This window comes from Adiantum capillus-veneris, chromosome 11, assembly GCF_014529385.1.
Source record: "Adiantum capillus-veneris isolate H3 chromosome 11, ASM1452938v2, whole genome shotgun sequence".
Lineage (NCBI taxonomy): Eukaryota > Viridiplantae > Streptophyta > Polypodiopsida > Polypodiales > Pteridaceae > Adiantum > Adiantum capillus-veneris.
Genome location: NC_140941.1, coordinates 81,631,445 through 81,651,040, shown reverse-complemented (window position 1 = coordinate 81,651,040; position 19,596 = coordinate 81,631,445). Strand labels below are relative to the sequence as shown.

The 19,596-nt window shown below is 41.6% G+C and overlaps 1 protein-coding gene and 1 pseudogene across 1 annotated transcript; both read left to right on the top strand.

Annotated features, from left to right (window-relative positions):
* The first annotated feature begins 606 nt into the window (after positions 1–606).
* Positions 607–4,089, top strand: LOC147447537 (pentatricopeptide repeat-containing protein At3g09040, mitochondrial-like). Its single transcript, XM_086523285.1, has one exon. The coding sequence runs from the start codon at positions 1,166–1,168 to the stop codon at positions 3,536–3,538; it is 2,373 nt and encodes a 790-aa protein (XP_086379411.1). The 5' UTR covers positions 607–1,165; the 3' UTR covers positions 3,539–4,089.
* Positions 4,090–14,992: 10,903 nt separating this feature from the next.
* LOC147447536 (uncharacterized) lies at positions 14,993–15,572 on the top strand (annotated as a pseudogene).
* The last annotated feature ends 4,024 nt before the right edge of the window (positions 15,573–19,596 follow it).

Genomic DNA, 19,596 nt, shown 5'->3' with positions numbered 1-19,596 from the left:
CAAGTGAAAAAGCTATGTAGGACTTTGTGAAAGAAGAGCCCTTGATTGAATATTGAAGCTTTCACCTTACTTTAGTAAAGGCCTTGGGCTTCTTATTTTTTAGATCTTTGAGACTATGCACTCTTGTTTTGCTTTAAAGGGAAAAGTCTTGGTTAAGTATGGGACTTAGAACTACACTCATAAATTTAACAAATAGATATCCACAATTCAACTCCACGACATTTGGGTGAGAAAAAAAGATCGAATTCCATGAGCGCCATAAAATTTTTCTTTTGGTGTGATCACTCATCAACATACCCCCAAACACACACACACACGAGACACATACACAGACACACACACAAAAGACGTGCATCCAATCCTCCATCCCCACCATCAATAACCCTACTTATCTCGAAATGTACAAAATAAAAATTTATCAATTTTTTTCTCTTCATTCAACTCTTGTAACTCTCTTTTGAATGCAATGACAATTACATGACACATTCCCTATCTCCATTTCATTCCCGCCTTCCTATTCTTCTCTTGTGGATTCCAAATATATTTCTATGAGCCGGCCTTGTGATTTTGTCACTTGTTAAAATAGATTTTTAACTCTCATGACCCGCCCGAGTGAAGACACACATATATATCACACACGACACGAGAGACTGAGCGCGAGAGCGCGTGAGCGAGAGCTGGCCTCGCTCAATTCTTCCAACTGTGGCAACCTGTTTCAATGAAAATGACACATTCCTCTCCGGGAGGATACATTTGTTCCTTTTATTCACAGCTTCTTGCGATGGCTGGTAGCGAGGAGCTGCGGTGGGCAGCGTTTTGTGCTGTGCTCTACAGGTGCTTCTTCAAGAAATGCGTGGTCTATCACATCAACCCTCTCTCCCTCCCACTTCACCCACAGACCTTCTGTAGGCTTCAATCCTTGCTGGGTTGGATAAGACTAAGAAAATGGGAGGATAGCACTCAGAAGAGTAAAAGCAGTTGAAGGCACTTCATTATACACCACAAAAACGGAAACTCTCCATCACCAGCAACGGCTACTCTCCTTGCCTCGTTGAAATCGTGTGGTAAGCAAAAGGACTTACATGGGGGCAGCATTTTACATGTTGATATTGTGCGAAGAGGCCTTCTTGAAAAGGATGTTTTCCTTGGAAGTGCCCTGGTCAGCATGTATGCAAAATGTGGGGCACTTGATAAAGCACAAGAAGTGTTTGATGACCTTCCAGTTAGAAATGCTATCTCTTGGAATTCACTATTAACAGCCTATACTCAGGATGGACAAGGCGAGGAGGCACTAAGGTTTTTTGAACAGATGAAACTTGGAGGCTTTTCGCCTGATGCATATACCTTTGCCTGCATTTTAAAAGCATGTGGCATAGTGGGTGCTTTGAACGTAGGCCAAGAAGTACATGTACAGATTGCCAGAGAGCATTCGCTGAGAAAAGACCTTGTGATAGGAAATGCGTTGGTTGATATGTATACCAAGTGCGGAGCTCTTCACAAGGCACAAGAAGTCTTTGATAGGATTTTAACTCGGGATGTGGTTACCTGGAATGGGCTGATTGGAGGTTATGCTGAGCATGGATATGGTGAGAGAGCACTGAGCTGTTTTGAAGAGATGCAAGCAGGGGGACTTGCCCCAAATGCTGTCACCTTCACTGCTGCTCTCAAAGCATGCAGCAGCATAGGAGCTTTAGTTGAGGGTGAAGATATACATGACCAATTGCTGAGAGCTTGCATGCTTAGGAAAAATATCATGGTTACAAATGCGCTTATAGTTATGTATGCCAAGTGCAATGCACTTGACCGAGCAAGGGAGGTCTTTGATGCAATGCCAGCTCGGAATGTGGTGTCCTGGACTGCTTTAATCACAGGATATTCAGAATATGGGAGTATTCAAGAAGCACTTAGCTGTTTTGAGCAGATGCAAGTAGCAGGCTTCTCTCCTGACATGGTTACCTTTTGTTGTGTCTTGAAAGCTTGTGGCACTATCGGCGCTTTAGAAAAGGGTCGAGAGATACATGGTCAAATTGTGAGAGAACACGTGTTGGAAAAACACACCCTTGTTGCCAATGCATTGATAGATATGTATGCCAAGTGTGGTGCTCTTCAGAATGCTCAAGAAGTCTTTAATTCCCTTCGATTCCTAGATCTAGTCTCGTGGAATACATTGTTTGCAGGGTTTGCTCAACAGGAATGTGGAGAGGATGTATTGTTACTTTTCGAACTTATGCTACTGCAGGCGTTCTCTCCAAATGAATTTTCTCTCTCGTGCATCTTGAAGGTATGTGGCAATACAGGTGCCTTGAATAAGGGCCTAATGATACATGCTCAGGTCACTGGGGGGTGCTTGGAGGACAAATGCATAGTAATAGGGACTGCCCTGGTGGACATGTACGCTAAATGTGGTGATTTGAACGAAGCTCTAAAAGTGTTCATGGAGCTTCCAGTCCGGGATGTAGTCTCCTGGAATGCTTTGATATCTGGATATGCGTACAATGAGCATGACATAGAAGTACTGGAATCTCTTGAAATAATGGAGTGCGAAGGCATCTCTCCAGATGCAATTACTCTTGTGTGCATTTTGAGAGCTTGCAGTAGTACTGCTGCCATAAACAAGGGCCAAAAATTGCATGTGAAGATTGTGAAACATGGGTTGTTGGAAGAGTATGTGGCTTTAGGCAATGCGCTGATAGATATGTATGCCAATTGTTGTATGCTCTCCGAAGCCCAAGATGTGTTTGACAAGCTACGGAATCGAGACGTTGTCTCCTGGAATGTGCTTATAGCATGCTACACCGACCATGAGTACATTCAAAAAGCATTAAGTTGTTACCATTCCATGCACGTTCAAGGCTTCTCTCCTGATGCAATCACATTGTCTTGTGTGGCAAAAGCTTGTTCAGTCATTGGGTTTTTATGTAAAGGCCAATGTACGCATGCTGAGGCTGTTAAGTATGGTTTCCTTGGGACAGGAGTATCTATTGACAGTGGACTATTAGTCATGTATGCAAGCTGTGGCATGCTTGAAGAGGCTCAAGTCGTGTTCGATAACTTGCTAATTCATGATGTAGTGTCATGGACGGCACTGATGGCAGGGTATGCTCAATATGGTCGAGATGAAACTGTTTTCCTGTTATTCAATAACATGATCAGCAAAGGTAGAGAACCAGATTTTGTAGTGTGGACAATTCTTCTTTACACCTGCAGTCATGGAGGTCTGTTAGATCAAGGGCTTCAGTGGTTCGAGTGTATAAACAAGGAACTGATAGCAACCGCAGATCACCATGCATGTATTATTGATCTTTTTTGTCGAACTGGCCGTTTGGACAAGGCTGTTGCACTCATTGAAAACGCTCCTTTCTTGATTGATGTCACCATTTGGCGAACTTTGCTGGGTGCTTGTTATAAATGGATGGATAAGCAACTTGGAAGGTGGGCCTTTGACCATGCTGTACAATTGAACAAAGAAGATGGCTCTGCATATGTCTGTCTGAGCAATATATATGCAGGTGCTGGTATGAATGCCATAGAAATGTGACATGAAAACAATAGGGAAAGACGGTGCACACAGAAAGAACTTGGTGTCCTCTTTCTTTCCATTATAGATGTGATTATTCCTCTTTTTATTTTAAAGCAGAACGATCTTCCCTTGCTTAAAGATAGAACAAGACAACAGATCAACTTTTATGCTAGCTTAAAAACTAGGTGGAGGAAATGTCAGTAGAACTCTTCTGAGAGGAGTTATGTTTTCCACAAATATCTGCCCAATGAGCTACTTCCCCCATATCAAGAGGGTACACTACCAAAGAAAGGAGATTCTCCCTTGGTGAACAATAGATGTACAAGGGTGCCATGCTGTGGCACATAGGCCACACCCAATGTGAAATAAAAACATTGACTTCACTTTTTAAACTTTCTGATGCATAGGAATGAAGGAAACAATATACATATAGTGATATATGCGAAGGCCGTTACTGTAGTTACTATCGTGTATATACCTCTTAAGGGACTCATGGCCTTTGATGTCGTGTCAGCGCTTGTTTTCTCACTTGATATCTTGTCTAATAATGTACATATGTCATTTAATTTCCCTCTCTCCCTTAACTCTCTCTCATTACTTGCATTTTTTCTCTCTCTTTTTCTATTCTACTCTTTCTTTTTTTTATTTACAATTTTTATTGTTACTCTTTTATTTTCTACTTAACATTTCTTTGGTTTTTTTTTTTTTCTACACATGCTCTTTATTTAATCTCTTTTCAAGTTTCAAGTTAGGTTATTGAGGAAATGTTTCAAGCAAGCTTAATCTCTAAGATCTACAAAAAAAAATCGGTATCTTCTACGATGATTGCCTTAATAAGCTTATTCTATTCTACCAATCGATTTACAAGAAAAAATCCTAAATTTTAATTTTAATCTACTACAAGCAAATGGACGAAGTATGTGTGTCTCTACTTTTTCTTTTTTAGTAGTATAATACAATAGGAAAAATGGGGGAGGGGGATTATCTGTTTACCCTGACTTGTAGGTTAAGTTGTCGATTAAGTTGAGCGTCTTATGTTGTTCGTGGTAAGCTCTTCTCCATGAAACCTCTTTCAAATGCAATTCGGAATAGTCTTTGTGTGTGTATGTGTGTGTGAGAGAGAGAGAGAGGGAGATTGGAGAGAGATAGAATGGGGGAGAAGCTTGAGGGCACACATGTGCGATGTCGGGGAAAGCTTGAGAGCAGAGTATACTGTAAAAATACGGCATACTCTGCTATCTCTCTTTTTATTGGGAGATAGTTATTACCACACTTATACTTTTTCAACGGTTGGAGGTAGCAGGAAGGTACAAACCACCTCCTTCTACCCGTAGATTGTAACTTAGATACAATCTCTTCAACTTCTTTATAAATCTTTTTTTATAAAAATTGATACTTTAGTTACTTTTCTACCACTCACTATTGAAAAATAGCCCCTCTACTTTATAAACTATTCTAAATATAGAGCACATGTTTTTTTTCCAAATTTTAGAGAATTTTTTAAAACATCTTTATTAAAAATTTTATATCATAGGAATGTTTACAGTAGTTCTAATTGTAGTTTTTAATTCATTGTAGTGTTTTGAATTAATCTTAACGGACTTTCACGCGTCTACAGGACGATTGGAATGATCGTGGTCCTCGAATGGTCCCGAAAGTGATCGATGGCTCAAGGACAATCTGTGTAGTCCTTGCATCAAGTACAAACAGACAATTCCTTGTTTTGGAGCATGTGGGAAACGAAGGGCTTTGGCGTTCTTAACAAAAGCGCTCAAGTAGAGGAGAGAGCATCCCCCCCTCGCTTGAGGATGCCCCCCATTAGTTAGTGTTCGGTGGTGGTGCTCTGGTACGCAAGGCCGAAAGACAAAGACAAGAGTGATTGGGCAAAGACATGCACGTGGTGATCCTTCCACTAGATTTACTTTGAGAGCTCCTCCACACACGTCTCAGGGACACTTCGAGCTTGAGAATGGGCACATGTTTAACATGATTGTTGAAATATTGGTTCATGAAGGTAACATGTGGGAGGAGGATTGTAGACCATGTACTTAAGAATAGGCAACAACGGAGAACAAATTGTTGTTGAGTGTCTGAACACCTCTTTATGATGGTGCACAATAATCGGTGCTCCGGGCATCGTTGGAAGTCCTTAACCTATAAGCAAGTTTTGATTGGAGCAATGCAAGTGTAAATGCACTCTTTGCATAAGTTATATATATGATTTTTTATACATGAAACTCTATTTTTGGTGTGGGCTTGCATTTGTATTAATACTTTCTTTTGGGTATTTTGATGAAAAAAATGCTTCGCATGCTACAAGATCGGAGTGCGCAAGATGCACCTACCCTGCACGGTATTGAAACATTTTTCACTAATCCTTCCCATTCAACCCATTTTTAAAAGCACGTCTATGGTGGAGCTTCTCACATGGCACACCAACCACCACTCAAATGGTGGAATGATACGTGTCCGTGTCGATTCACCTGCATAGAGACACATAGAAACTTTGTGGCCAAAGTTTTTCCTAGAGCCTCGATACTTGAGACTTGATTTGGCAAGCAATGGTGTCAATACCTTTGCAACCAAGTCCACTTCATGGAGCACTTGGCCTATAGTAATTATCAACTACAAGATTCCACATGGGAGATAACCAAGGAGGGAAATATAGTTATTTCTTTGCATGTGTCAGGGAATTACAAGGTCACAAATATTGATGTCTACCTTGATCCCGTCATCAAGGAGTTGGAGGAGTTATAGAGAGGCATCCCAGTTGTAGATGTCTCGCTTTCAAAGGAGAGGAGAGAGGCCATTGTGAGGGAAATCCTTATGTGGACTATGCATGACTATCTTGGGCTTGCAGAGATTTTTGGTATGTTATGCTCATTCTTCTTTCTTGTTACCATTTGGACTTTGAAGCTTTTCTCTAACGATGTGATATGAGTGCAAGGTTGTCCACATCGAGCCATAATGTATGTTTTATTTGTAGGCTATCATTGGTGACCGAGAGGCGAAATGACCTGTGCAAGGTAATCTATCCAAACAACCATTGTTTCTTGCCCCTTGAAGTCATAGCAAATACAAGGCTCCAACAAATGGGAAGACGCCACTAAAGCGCACAATGACACATTGGGCAAAATTATTTGCGAAGAGCTTCGGGGGGTTCACTTGTGTTAAACTACCATAGCACGTGCATTCAAGACATGGTTGTAAAACCCCTGATCTGTGATTTTTTTATAGAAATAGTGTACCCTTTTCTTTTAAAATCTGTAAGTTTTTTTCAAATTTGAAAAAAAAGTATCCTTTGGTATTTAAATTTATGTAAATTTCAAGCACTTTAAATACCCTTTTGTTGAACTCACATGATCGGTTACATTATTCTTAGGTGATCGTCTCGAGCACTATAACAATGATCCAACCCCAACTACCCCACCAATAGGTATGTCAAGGTATTCCATATTTTTAAGGCTTCCATATTGGAAGGATTTAAAAATGCAACACCTCGCTCTTGGATCCCATGCACATATTCAAGAATGTAGCTCACACTCTGTGAGACTACATTATTGGCAAAAAAGACTCTTTGGGGACGAGGAAGAATTTGTGGACCTTGAAACGTCTCCTCGCCTCCGCCACTCCCCGTCAAGCCTCTTACTTATTTTTGATACATATTGTATGATCAAACACAACGTTTTAAAGTGAAAATGGTTATCAATATGTATTAGCCTAATCTTACACAAATTTTTTGAAGCCTTTAGATTATGGTTATGGTTTGTTCGAACCAGTGTGAGCATGTCGGTGCACCCTGAAATTGTATTTTAATATGTTGCCTTTTATTGTCCAGTACCAAAATGATGCCCAAGAAAAAGAAAATCATTGTGAGTGTATACTGGCAATATCTTCATGTGTAGATGGCCCCATATAGCAAATAAATCAAAGTAATGTCTTCATTAAAGATCTCATAAGCACTATTTGGGAGAACACAGAGCGCAGATTGCATGCCAAAGGCCAATACGAGTTGCTGGTTCCTACAGGGCTAAGAGAATTTGACCCCCCATCTCCTCCCCTCCCCACAAGATTAGGACGATGCTTGATTGGCAATATGAAAGTATATTATAGGGACTTGAAAGAAGATCTCCCTCTCACTTGAGATATGGCAAAAATAGAGCTCTGGTATTAAAAATGGGAAGAGAAAAAGATAAAGATGCAGCGGGTTAAAGCTCAAGACCAACCCACCTTACCCACGCGACTGAAGATGGCGCAAGATGCACAAGGATCCATAGGTGGTTGATCAGATGCCAATGGTACCAGTACAATGATGCACACAACATTGAATGCTAAGTGAGTACATCTAATCCACATTCCCCACAAAGCCTTGGTAGAAGGTGCGAGGATTGGAGAAGGCTCTTTTTGTGTATTCACATTATACACTATTAAAAACATTTCTTTCTTTCCAAAGTACATCATATATGTAGAAAAATGCTACAAGGGAAGGGCTGAAGCAAAATTTGACAGTTTCCAGATAGAGCAAGCATGCAAACACTTCACCTCTCCATTGTAAGCTGCATTGGCTTTACCATTGAGGCCCCTTGGATCACAATCTCCCCATAATACAATATGGATACCCTGAGAGACATGATGTGCCATTTGGCGTTTGCCCAAGGAGCGTTCAGATGCTGCATGCACATGCTACAATATGGCTTGAGAAATTTATCACCAGCAAATCAACAATTATCACAGATAGAGACTATACGATTTAGAGCAGTGATTGAGCAAATGCCAACAATTTTACATGCTCTTATTGATGGCGTTGCCTCTACTCACTCTGCCAATATAGTGCACGATGACTTACATCCCTACAATATAATGCTAGATTTTACTCATGCAAATAAACCACGCATTGACATTATTGATTGTGCATGATTCTTAGAACCCTAGCCAAGGGCACATCAAACAATTTTGTTCACCTTGCAACTCAATCCCACTTTGCAAGTTTGGAGGCAAAGGATGCATGGGAATGGGAGCTCCCAAAGAGGTCGTGGATTGCTCCAAAAATCGTGAGTTGTGATATTGTTGCTCACTTCATTTCAAGTATATTTGGACTAATTATCTTAAGTCAATTGTGATATTGTCGTTCACATCACTTGATGTATATTTGGATCGATTGTCTTTAGCCAATTGTGATATTGTTATTCACATCATTCGAAGCATATTTGAATCAATTGTTTTTTGTCAATTGTTCTATTTTTGAGAGGACGGAATCGAAGAGCAAATGTTTATAAAAAATATTTAATATTTGTCTATGTATCCATTGCAGTTCTAAGATACCATGGCTCATGAAGAGTTGAAGGAAGAGCAATCACGTGGTACACAAACAATGCCAACATAGCAATAACAATTCGCCATTATCACTTTTCAATGCATGAAATCTCTAGCGCATGGTATGTCGGCACAAGAAAAAACGCGCATAGATCGTTGAGTATCGAGATGGGAAAATCCAAACCACATGCAATGGAAAGAGATCAACAAAGAAGTGACGAAGGATATGATTAAAATAATATGGCCATGTGAATATGCAAAGATAAAAAAAGGACGGTGAAAAGTTTTGAAGTGCTTGCACCAAGAAATCAAAGATAACACTTAGAGAATCTACTTGGATATTTTTGGCCATCCATTACACAATGCAGATTGTACACTATATGTTGTGAAAATGTTACATGTACATTTTGTAGTACAACAACAACTTGGGGGGTCACCAAAGAATTTTGTGACTACCACGTGTATGCAGCAGAAGGGGTTGTTAAATTTTATTTTTTCATACATTTTCACATTTAGAAGGGTATCGTAAAATAAAATTGGAATACAAAATTATAGATTGAATAGGAAAAGGGTGTATTTTATTTGTCAAAAATTCAATAATAAGGAATTTAAAAAATAGTCCTCAAACGCACGCAATATAAACAATTTCTACATAGTGATCCCCTCCCCCCCCCCCTTGAGAACAAAATTAGACTTTTCCTCAAAGGATACAACTATGGCTACCCATGATATAAGAGAGAGTTACGTCACATTCATACGAGAATCGTCTCACGATGACCCGCTAGCATTGGCACTGTTTGCCAGGGACAATGATCCTTAGGTGGTGAATGATCGAGCGATATATTTTACTTAGAAACTTTGATTTTGATTTCCACTATATTTACACTTTAGTAGTCAAGAAATTAAACACGGGGTAGAGTCTAATTCTCAAGAGATAAGAGGGTTGTGGGTGGGATAGCCAAAAGCATTTCATTCTCCAATTTCCTCATTACTTTCAGAGTGTTATACCCTTTTTTCATGTCAACTTCAATTTGTACTATTTTGTCTGTTTTACTTTCATGTTTCATTTCAGTACTTAGGAGTAGGGTAAGTAGGCATAACCAAACCACAAAGAGTGAATCTAGAAATCTCCATGCAGATTGTGCAGGAACATGGATCGTGATCAATGACCCCCTGATACATTTTTGGCAAGAACTGATACCACTTGGTCCAGAATGATTTCAAAGCTCCAACTATACACTTTTGGTGGAGAAAATTGACACAAGAACTCAACCAAATCCAAGAAATTGGGCAAAAACACAAAAAATCTTGGAAATTGACTGAAATTGGATTTTTTGACTTTTTGGTGTCCAAATTGTAAAAGAAATGGTAATCTTACTTATACCTGGTCTGGATATATAATTGATATAATTTCAAATCCAGATGCAGTGGAACGTGGATCGCAATTGATTACCCATTATGACATTTGACACTGAGAATTGACCAGTGAATACCAGGGATTTAATAATCACGTGATCACATGACATTTTTTGTGATTACATGTGTTTTTATCATATTCACATAATTACTCTTTATGTGATCACATTTAAGCCGATGAATGATGAATTGATAACCCACCAATAGCCTATTGGGCTATTAACTTTTCTTGACGTGCCCGCTGGGATATGACAAAACCCACCAGTAGGCCCACTAAGATGGAAAAACAAGGAAAAACTACCAGTTTGGGTGGTTTTTGTAGGTCAATAATAATTTCATGCTAATATTTAATGTGATCACTCAATGTCATTAACATGTTCGTGTGTTTGTGATCACGTTACTAAAATCCCTGGTGAACACCATTTGGAATTACTGTTGACCAAAACACCGAAAAACAAGCTGTAACTCAAAAAATACAAGCAAAGACAAAACTTGACCTTGTCAAGACAAAAGGGCTTCAAATCCAAAAACAAGTGGATAGGTGAACCCCATATACTTCAATTAATCCTCTCACCAAGTTTTGGGTCTAGACATGGAGGAACATGGATCAGGATCCATGACCCTCTACTAGATTTTGGGATTGTACCTGCATCACAGATTTATAGCAATGACCAAAATAAACATTTTCTCCAAAACAAGCATAACAAAAAACACCTAAAGGAGGCTCAAAACAAGCTAGAGACAATAAGACCAAAATCCATAAAATAGATTGACCAAGAGACTTTTGGGGGAGCTAAAATTTCTCAAATCATTCAAAGTCACCTAGCAATTTTCAAGATATTGTGGAAACCTTGTGTATCAAAACCCAAACAAATCTATCCTGGGGTACATGGATCGCGATGCATGACCTCCTCACACAAAAAGTTCTCAGATTGATACCAGAGCTAGCCCTAACCTTGGTAATCACAAAGGTCATTACAAAATTCAGTTGGGAATTGTAATGTGAAAATTGCAAGCAAAATAGAAGTGTCAAAAGATCAACAAAATTTTAAATTTTGTAGATTTTGACTAACTCAGCGATTGTAAGGTTATAGCCACCAAGGGAATTTTGAACAAGTTCAGTGGTCCAAGTTGTGTGGAGTTGTCTTTGGTTGAAGGGCTAAATGCACCATACAAGGTAAAAGGTTAGGGTTTTGTAAGCTTTGCTTTCTTGATGTATTTGCGGTCAGGAAAATTGTATTAGAATAGAAGCCCTAGCAATAGAGACCAAGCGAGCCATATTGCCACTGAGGGTAGTGTCAACAAAGGGACCAGACCCACCTTAGATCCATTCTCAAAAGAGAGTCTTTCTTACACTTTATCAAAAGGATGATATCACTATATGGCTAAAGGAACCAAAACAGTGAGTTTTAAAGAAGATATCAAAATGGGGGCGGGATCATCTAATCACATGCCAACCCAAAAAAAATTGCACTTACAATATCAATTCAAGAATGAGCAAGGAGCTCAGATCTATGAAGACGGTATGGATCCATACTGTGTGAGAATTGAAGAGAGGCCAAGTTCGTAGTGGATGTTGATTACAATGGTGATTGATACTTTGATGAAGTGGGAAACATGTATATTGTTGTGTTCAATCCTTTTATTGTGGACAAATGGGGATTAACATGCATCAAAAAGAAAGTTGACACAAAGCCTGAAGAGAAGGCGCCAACACTAGTATTCCTAATGCCAAGCTTAGGCGAGTAAACGTGGCTACACGTGTCAACACCGATAACACCCACGTGGGCTTATACAAGTATGATAATAGAGAGCAAATGCTCTACTATAAATGTGGTCCAATGTGAGGGAGTTAACTGAGCAAAAATGCTAGTACGTGTTTACATTTGAAATTGAGAGGGAAACAAAACATATTATGCTGGACAAGTATGGCCGGAAGTATTCTTCAAGGGATTGTAACGAGCTTGGACCACTGATTTAATAATACTTCGCCCCTAGCTTGCACAGACCTACTGTTTCAAAAATAGAAAACCAAAAATTACGAGAGTGAGTCCCTTGAAATCTCATGTGGAAGACTCATTCAGCTAACCTCATCTGTTTGCACTTAAACCGATGGGTTCCTATGTCAACACATCAAGGTAGTGCCATTGCAGACACTATCTTAAGTACAATAATGCCACATATCAGAGAGGAAGTTTCAGACATAAGACTTGAGGAAAGGGCACCCGAGCGAATCCCTTCCAGAGCACCTGTGAGTGGTTATGAAATGAGAAATTCTATCCATGGGTAGAGAACCTAGAGTGATGAGGATGGTTGCAAAAAAACAAAGAATGTGACCTTCCCAAGTGGCTAAATGTGTACCAAAGAAGTATAGTGGATCAAGAGGTCCTTACGCGTATGTTTCCATATTTAAGCAAGTTTATAACCATAAATACGTGAGGGAAAGGGCGTATGGACCACCGGAGTGCAACATTTGCCGCAGAATTCGAGATACCAGATGAAACATTACAACGCGATGCGGGGGGGGGGGGGGGGGGGGGGGGGGGGAGAGGGTGACCAAGTGCAACCAATATTGGGGTAGCATCCACCTTAACCACATGATAACCGAGCCATTGTGCGTTATGCTCAGCCTACAGAGTCATTTGTCATTTGTATCTTAACCGATGATGCCACCAAATATCTATTATAAAGATCCAATCAAAAGTCATGTGAGAGAGACGGAGGGAGTAGCTTATGCTCCTGTAGAAAGACCATATTGGGTTGGTGCTGAGGAAATTTTGAACCATTGTATGTGACTCAAACATCTAGAAACAAGTTCATGATGGATGAAAACACACTCATGTTCATAGAAAATCAAAACTACAAGCGTAGGGATTATCTGCCTAGAGCAGGCTAGCTAACCAGAGCTCCACTAGTAGCTTGGTGACGAGGGAGGAAGACTGAGATGAGAGAGAGAGAGAGAGAGAGAGAGAGAGAGAGAGAGAGAGAGAGAGAGAGAGAGAGAGAGACGACTCCACAATTGCAAGCCCCAAAGTATGTGGAGATCACACACTGAGTAAAAATATATAATGGAGACTCCTAGCTATATATAGCATAAGTGTGGGCTCTCTATATAGCTGGAACACTCCTGCTCAAATAGGAGTCACAAAATGTGGATGAAAAAATCCTTGGGGGTACAAGGAAAAAACCCACAACACTATATAGATGCACTGTTGTATTAATAAACTTTCAAATTTACAAAAATATTAAGTATGCTATTGACATGTGTTCACACTGTTTATTATCTGTTGGTCCTACTTTGGGCACCAGATGCCTAACAACATGCACATCCTCTTGTTTCCTATCACTCACCTTCATCATACTAAATCAACGTACAAATTCAGACCACACCATGTTTGGAAATATACATCAACATGGCACAAGAATATGATGCATAGTTTTTTGGCGGCCAAATACCAACCTTCACTAATATCTGCATCCTAAGAGAACTATGGCATCTAAAGAAAGACCTTCACTTGGCATATGTTGAGAGCAGCCTAGAGATTGCCTGCCACAACCATGTTGGGCTATGAATGTGCCTTAGTATATGACATTGTGGCCATATTTACCATACATGGTGAATAAAGCACAACTAGCAATACATGTTTTTTCAATAGCCCTTGTATAGTCTAGTGGGCCTTGAAGGTGCAAGCATGGTTTGTTGCATCTGGAAAGAGGCCTTCACATAGAATTTTTGAAAATAGACTAGAATTTCCTTGCCACAGCCATGATGGGCATATCGTGCTCCAATTGAATCAAGAGGCACTTTTATCCCATTCAAGAGCTGATTATAGCATGGTAATTGGGTGGAATTTCAGAGGATTGCACATTTACTTACCCTCAGCAAGTGCAGATATAAGCCTTAGAGATTGAAATGAAAACAGGCGGGTGAGCCTCTTGCCGTATAGATTATATTTAATTATTTGGGGGCCTAGGGTTGAAGACTCTAATTAACTTTTAGAAACTTCAAAAGAGGCTTTGAAAAATAACTGAAAAGATTAATGTTCGCATGCATGGAAAAGTCTGTTGAAAAAATTGGATGAAGTGAGATCAGTTGGGCCTTCCGGGGCTCCACGCCTGTGTAATCTTTGGTAATTAGACTCAACTCTAGATTGACGTGTGCAGGTTGTGATAAGATTAGCGCCTTGCAAAAATAGAAGGATGGTAGAACATAGTAATAATATTATTATTGCTGCAAGACTGATGATGATATGATGAGCTGAGATCAGTCGATTACAAGACTTATCACAACACAGTGCTGTGTGCGGGAGTCGCTGTCACTTATGGGTACTGCCTGCCATTGCTCTGATAATTAGCGGATTCTCAAAGTGGAGGACTTGCAAGTCTGCACCAAGTGGACACGTGATCATGTGGCGTGGTCATGTAGGGGATCCAAGATGCTTGCAAAGAGCACCATGAAAAAGCAGCGCGCAGGCTGCTCCTCAGTGTGCTCCCCTGGAGGACACATTTGCAAAGCGGCTCAGATTTGGCTAGCTGTCAAAAAGGGAAACATTATAGCGGAGTCATTACAGTCTTTCCAGCGGAGTCATTACAGTACTCTTTCCAGTGGCCAAGGGAAAAAGCAGCGCGCGCGTTGCTTTGGACTGAGTCCGTGATCCAGGTGCGTCCTCCCAAGCAAGGCCTGTCCCTACAGGCGATGCCAACTCGATTGACTTGGTTACAGTCGAAGCCAACACCACCATCATGGAAGCATTTCTTGCTTCACTGGAAGAGCGTTGCTCAGCAGTCGGCAATGGTGATGCAACCCTTGTCGGTGACCATGCTATCCTCCCTGACGCCTCAGAAGATGAAGGCATTGCTGCTGAGGACAATGACGTTGTGGCAAAAACCATGCGGAGGGCAGCCACCAAAGCACTAGAACCTACTGACATCTGGTGCTGCCATCCTTGCTATAGTGGATGATGATGATGCTATCCCAATAGTTGCCACAGATGGCGGTGTCCACATTTGTGCCCGACACCTCACAAGCAATGCTGGCGCCCTTCCTGCCAACTTGGCGGAGCGAGTGGTCCAACCACCCATGGCACGGAATGCAGCTGCAGATGCTGCACACTCACCTGCCCTTGTCATGCGGCTGAAATTAACGCCGCGGTTCAATTCAACCAAACTGAGCCAACTGAAGCCAAGGCCTCCAATGGCGAGCCCTTGCATGCTCACCTGCATGGCTCCTACGCTGCCATCTATATTGATGGCGCCGACGCCATTGACGACGTTGGTGCAACCCTCACAACAGCCGAACATGCCGCCAACCCTGTGGACATAAATAATGAAGCCAAAGCCGCTGTTGCCAAAGATGCTGCTACAATTCCCAAATCCCAATATTGATGGGTTTTGGTTATATTTCGGCCTGCTAGGCCTCGTGGCAAAGCAACGCATGCCAGTTGCCGGTCGAATGTAGTCGTTAGGCGTCCGTTGACCAAAAAGTCAATACGCGGAGATGACACGCAGTCTCGAACCCTCGACCTCGCATCCCAGAAGCATTGCCTTAACCACTGCACTATGTGCATGCATGTGCATAGGCTGTGGCGCATTCTGTAGATACCTTTAAAATGTTTGTTGTCCCCCTAAAAAGTGACGTGACCGGCTCGGCCAGTCACGCTCACCTACACGCGGCCTAGCAGGCCAATATTTAACCAGAGCCATATTGATGTTTCTTCCACACTTGCTCTCGAAAATGCTGCCCACCCTCAATTGCAGCAAACCTCCCTCAATTGCAGCTCTTACTCCATTGACTATGGCTATAATGGTATCCGTCTTTACTCTGGTTGCAACCTTTGCCGCTTTTGCCAAAGACGCCCACACAAAACCTGCTCAACACTGAAGACTCGCTTTGGCGGCGAGCCACCTCGCAAGCCTCCTTCATCGAGCTCTAAGCTGAGGCCAATCCCTAGGCCACAAATCCATTTGTCAAGTTGGATTTACTTGACGCTTACATGATTGTAACCCTCCCTCTTGAGCATCACTTCTACCCCTTACCAGGGGCAATTCTCTTTCACCCCACATTCCGATGAACATCGTGTGGCCGTGTAAACTACCATATGTATAGTATATAACTGCACCCTTGGTCATCAGTAATATAACGCTTTTTGCCTCTCCCTCTAGCTTAATAGCCTTCTTCTCTCTCTCTCTCTCTCTCTCTCTCTCTCTCTCTCTCTCTCTCTCTCTCTCTCACTCACCTTCTCTGTGAGATCTCCTCTTCTCTATAGAGGGGTCATGCAGCCACAACTGTAGGCAGAAAATGTCTCCGCCAGTGCTCCATTGATTGATTATGGCCATAGAGATACGTGCGTGAAGATGAATTAAGAAGAGATAAGCCCCCATAGGAAGCATGCAAAGCAGATGATGGGGTGGTGAGGAAGAGCCACATGAAGGTCGAGGAGGAGAGGCAGACATAATATGTGAAAAAGAAGGGAGCGAGGGTGGCGATAGCTCAAGTGGCTAGGCAAGAGATGGTAAGAGGGGCAAGCGGCAGTGTAGATCCTAGAGGTGGAGCAAGGAGGGCATGGCAAGATGATGGGTTGCACCGGCAAATAGGGATGCCGAGTAAGAAATGCGTGGGCTATGACATGGACAACTATAATTATGAAGTAGCATCAGCTCCGACGTCACCTTCCAGAGGTAGAGCAGATGTAGAAGGATCGCTAGAGACAAGGGAAATGACGGAGCATACAAGAACCACTAGGAGCTTGCCGTATGCCCGAGCTACCTTTGGCTGCGGTCCTTGCAGCTTCTCCTTTATGAATAAGTTGTAGCTTGGCTCGCTGTTCGTGTTGATGTGATGACGATCAATGTCCCACAAAGTGAGATCAGGTGCCAAGTAGCATGACATGGAGTGGTTATGGTACATGATTTGCTTGAAATGGCAATGGGTGACTGGTTGCAAATCGGGCGAGACGAGTAGCTGGTTGCTGACATGCAGATTTGCCGATGGAAGCTCAAAGAGAATGAAGGGGTCGATGTTGTGACCTGATGAACATGGTGATTTTCTGAAACCTTGGTATTGACCCCAGCCAAAGGAGGCTGACGTCGTGTAAGACACATAAGCTAACGACAGGTTTTCTGCAATGGAATAATCATACAACGCCGGCCCATTGTTAATTAATGTTGCGGCAGTAGTTTTCCAGGGCTCGGGAAACATTTTTTGTGGACTCGGCTTTGGAACCATTTCATACGCATATGAGTAGGCTTGCTCTAAATTTAAGAGGGATAATCACACTAACAATCTCTTATTATAACCAAAAAATCCATAATTTGAACCGGCTTGAAAACCTTCTTGCCCAAATTTGAACCTACCATTTTTCATTTTGAACATGTTTTGGATAAAGCGAACCTATCATTTCTCGAGCCCTGCGGCCAACACGGCATTCCTTACAAGACCAGCCTGTGGGTGATTCAACATGAAGCCCAATAATTACTATCCCTGCTGGGATAGGCCTACAGCCAGCTGCTATACAATGGCTCAACAGTGCAACCCTCTCAACCCTCCATATGATGAGACAGGACCCTCCATTGTGGCGGTTGTAGCAAACATGGATTGGCCTTTTGCCAACAGATATGTAGCATTTTCAAGCGTGACAAACACATAAAGAGAAGATAATTGAATACCTCAGGTAGATGGTGCAGGGGCTCATACATGAATTTTGTGAGAAGACAAGGCGCTGGCCAGATTGTGTAATTATGTTTCGAGATGGTGTAAGTGAAGGTCAGTTTCATTAATTTTTACAGAATGAGGTTAAAGGTAGGGGATCTTGATTATAAGCCATTGATTACATGGGCAGTGATCCAAAAACGGCATCACACGAGACTATTTCCTATTGATGATATCTACAAGGACAAGAACAATAATACCAGATGGTTATGAAACGCAGGCTTAGTGAATCTGGGTTGATGTGTGGGAGAAAATTGCCCGCTTTAAAGATTTACCTATCTTACTCTTGGATGAGGCCACTAATGCTCTCGATGCCGAATCGGAGGGTGTGATGCATGTTGCCCTCGATCAAGCATTGATGCATGACTCTCGTTGTTGCCCACTGCTTGTGGTCGTCCCATCACAGTCTTCCACAATTGCCAAGTCGCGAGGTCGAAAAACATGAGGAACTTTTGCAGAGGATGGGGACTATGCTACACTCACTCAAGCTACTACCGCAAATAATAATGCCCACATGGGACTGCAGCTATAGATATGTCCTACCCCCTCAACCATTGTCGGCACTAATCGGGGTGCTGGGTTGCCCTCTCAATTGCCAAGTGAGCAGTGTGCATGATAAAACACAAACTCTTCGGTTTGTCGGTTTGTACATGTCAATAAAAAGAGGCGTTCACTCCTCATGATACCTACGTCTATTTGACACTCCAAAATATTGAGAGAATTTCAAATTGGTCACTACTCCCACCTAGCCATGATAGTAGGAGTTGATGCTTGCATTGTCAAAAGAAAACACGACAATATGTGGTATATTTTCCAAATCAGCACAAGTGGTTAACAAACTTCATGTCCGAGATGTTATCTCTTGAAGTTGGACTTAGTGCAAGGTATGACTGAGGTGGCCAAGACTAAGGCCCGAGTTGTTTTCATCTGCTCCAAAGCAAGGGCCTATCTCCTTCATTGCAACAACAAAAGTCTTTCTAATAAAAGCAAGCTCTGAATTAAACCTCTCTCAAAAAAGGAATTAGGATAACTTGTAAATTCATGTGGTGTTGCCTTCTGGAATTTATATAGAGGGGATCAATTAGAGGAATAAAAAAAATTACCTGATATAATGATTGGTTATAATCAACAAAAGATTGATACATTTTTGGACCATCAAAGAGTGTTCCAAATATGAGTGCATAAAAATATGCTTGACCACTCATACATCCTCTCATTAACAACACCCTTTATGTCTTTGGCTCACCCATGGACATGCAAATTTCTTTTAAAGGACCACTTTAGTCACCAATCACTATAAAAGCATTAATCACTCTTATCCGGCTTTGGAAGGGGAGGAGAACAAACTCCCATCTTCTCATTTTTGATATTATTTTTTCAAGGACCCATTGAAATCTTTGTATGTGGGTTACATCCACCCCTACGAGGGCTCCCGGGTGTCTGAATACACTCCCTTTTGAAATAATCTCTTCTATCTAGACTGCAGGGTCAAAAGAGTCGTTCTCCAATAGGGAGATTAGTCTTGACTTCTTTATATTGCACTTGGATCCCGAGGCCATGGAAAATGTTTGCACAGTCTCTAGAGCTCTCCTCACAACTTGAGGGAATGCCTTCAAGAATAGGAGCAAATCATCTGCAA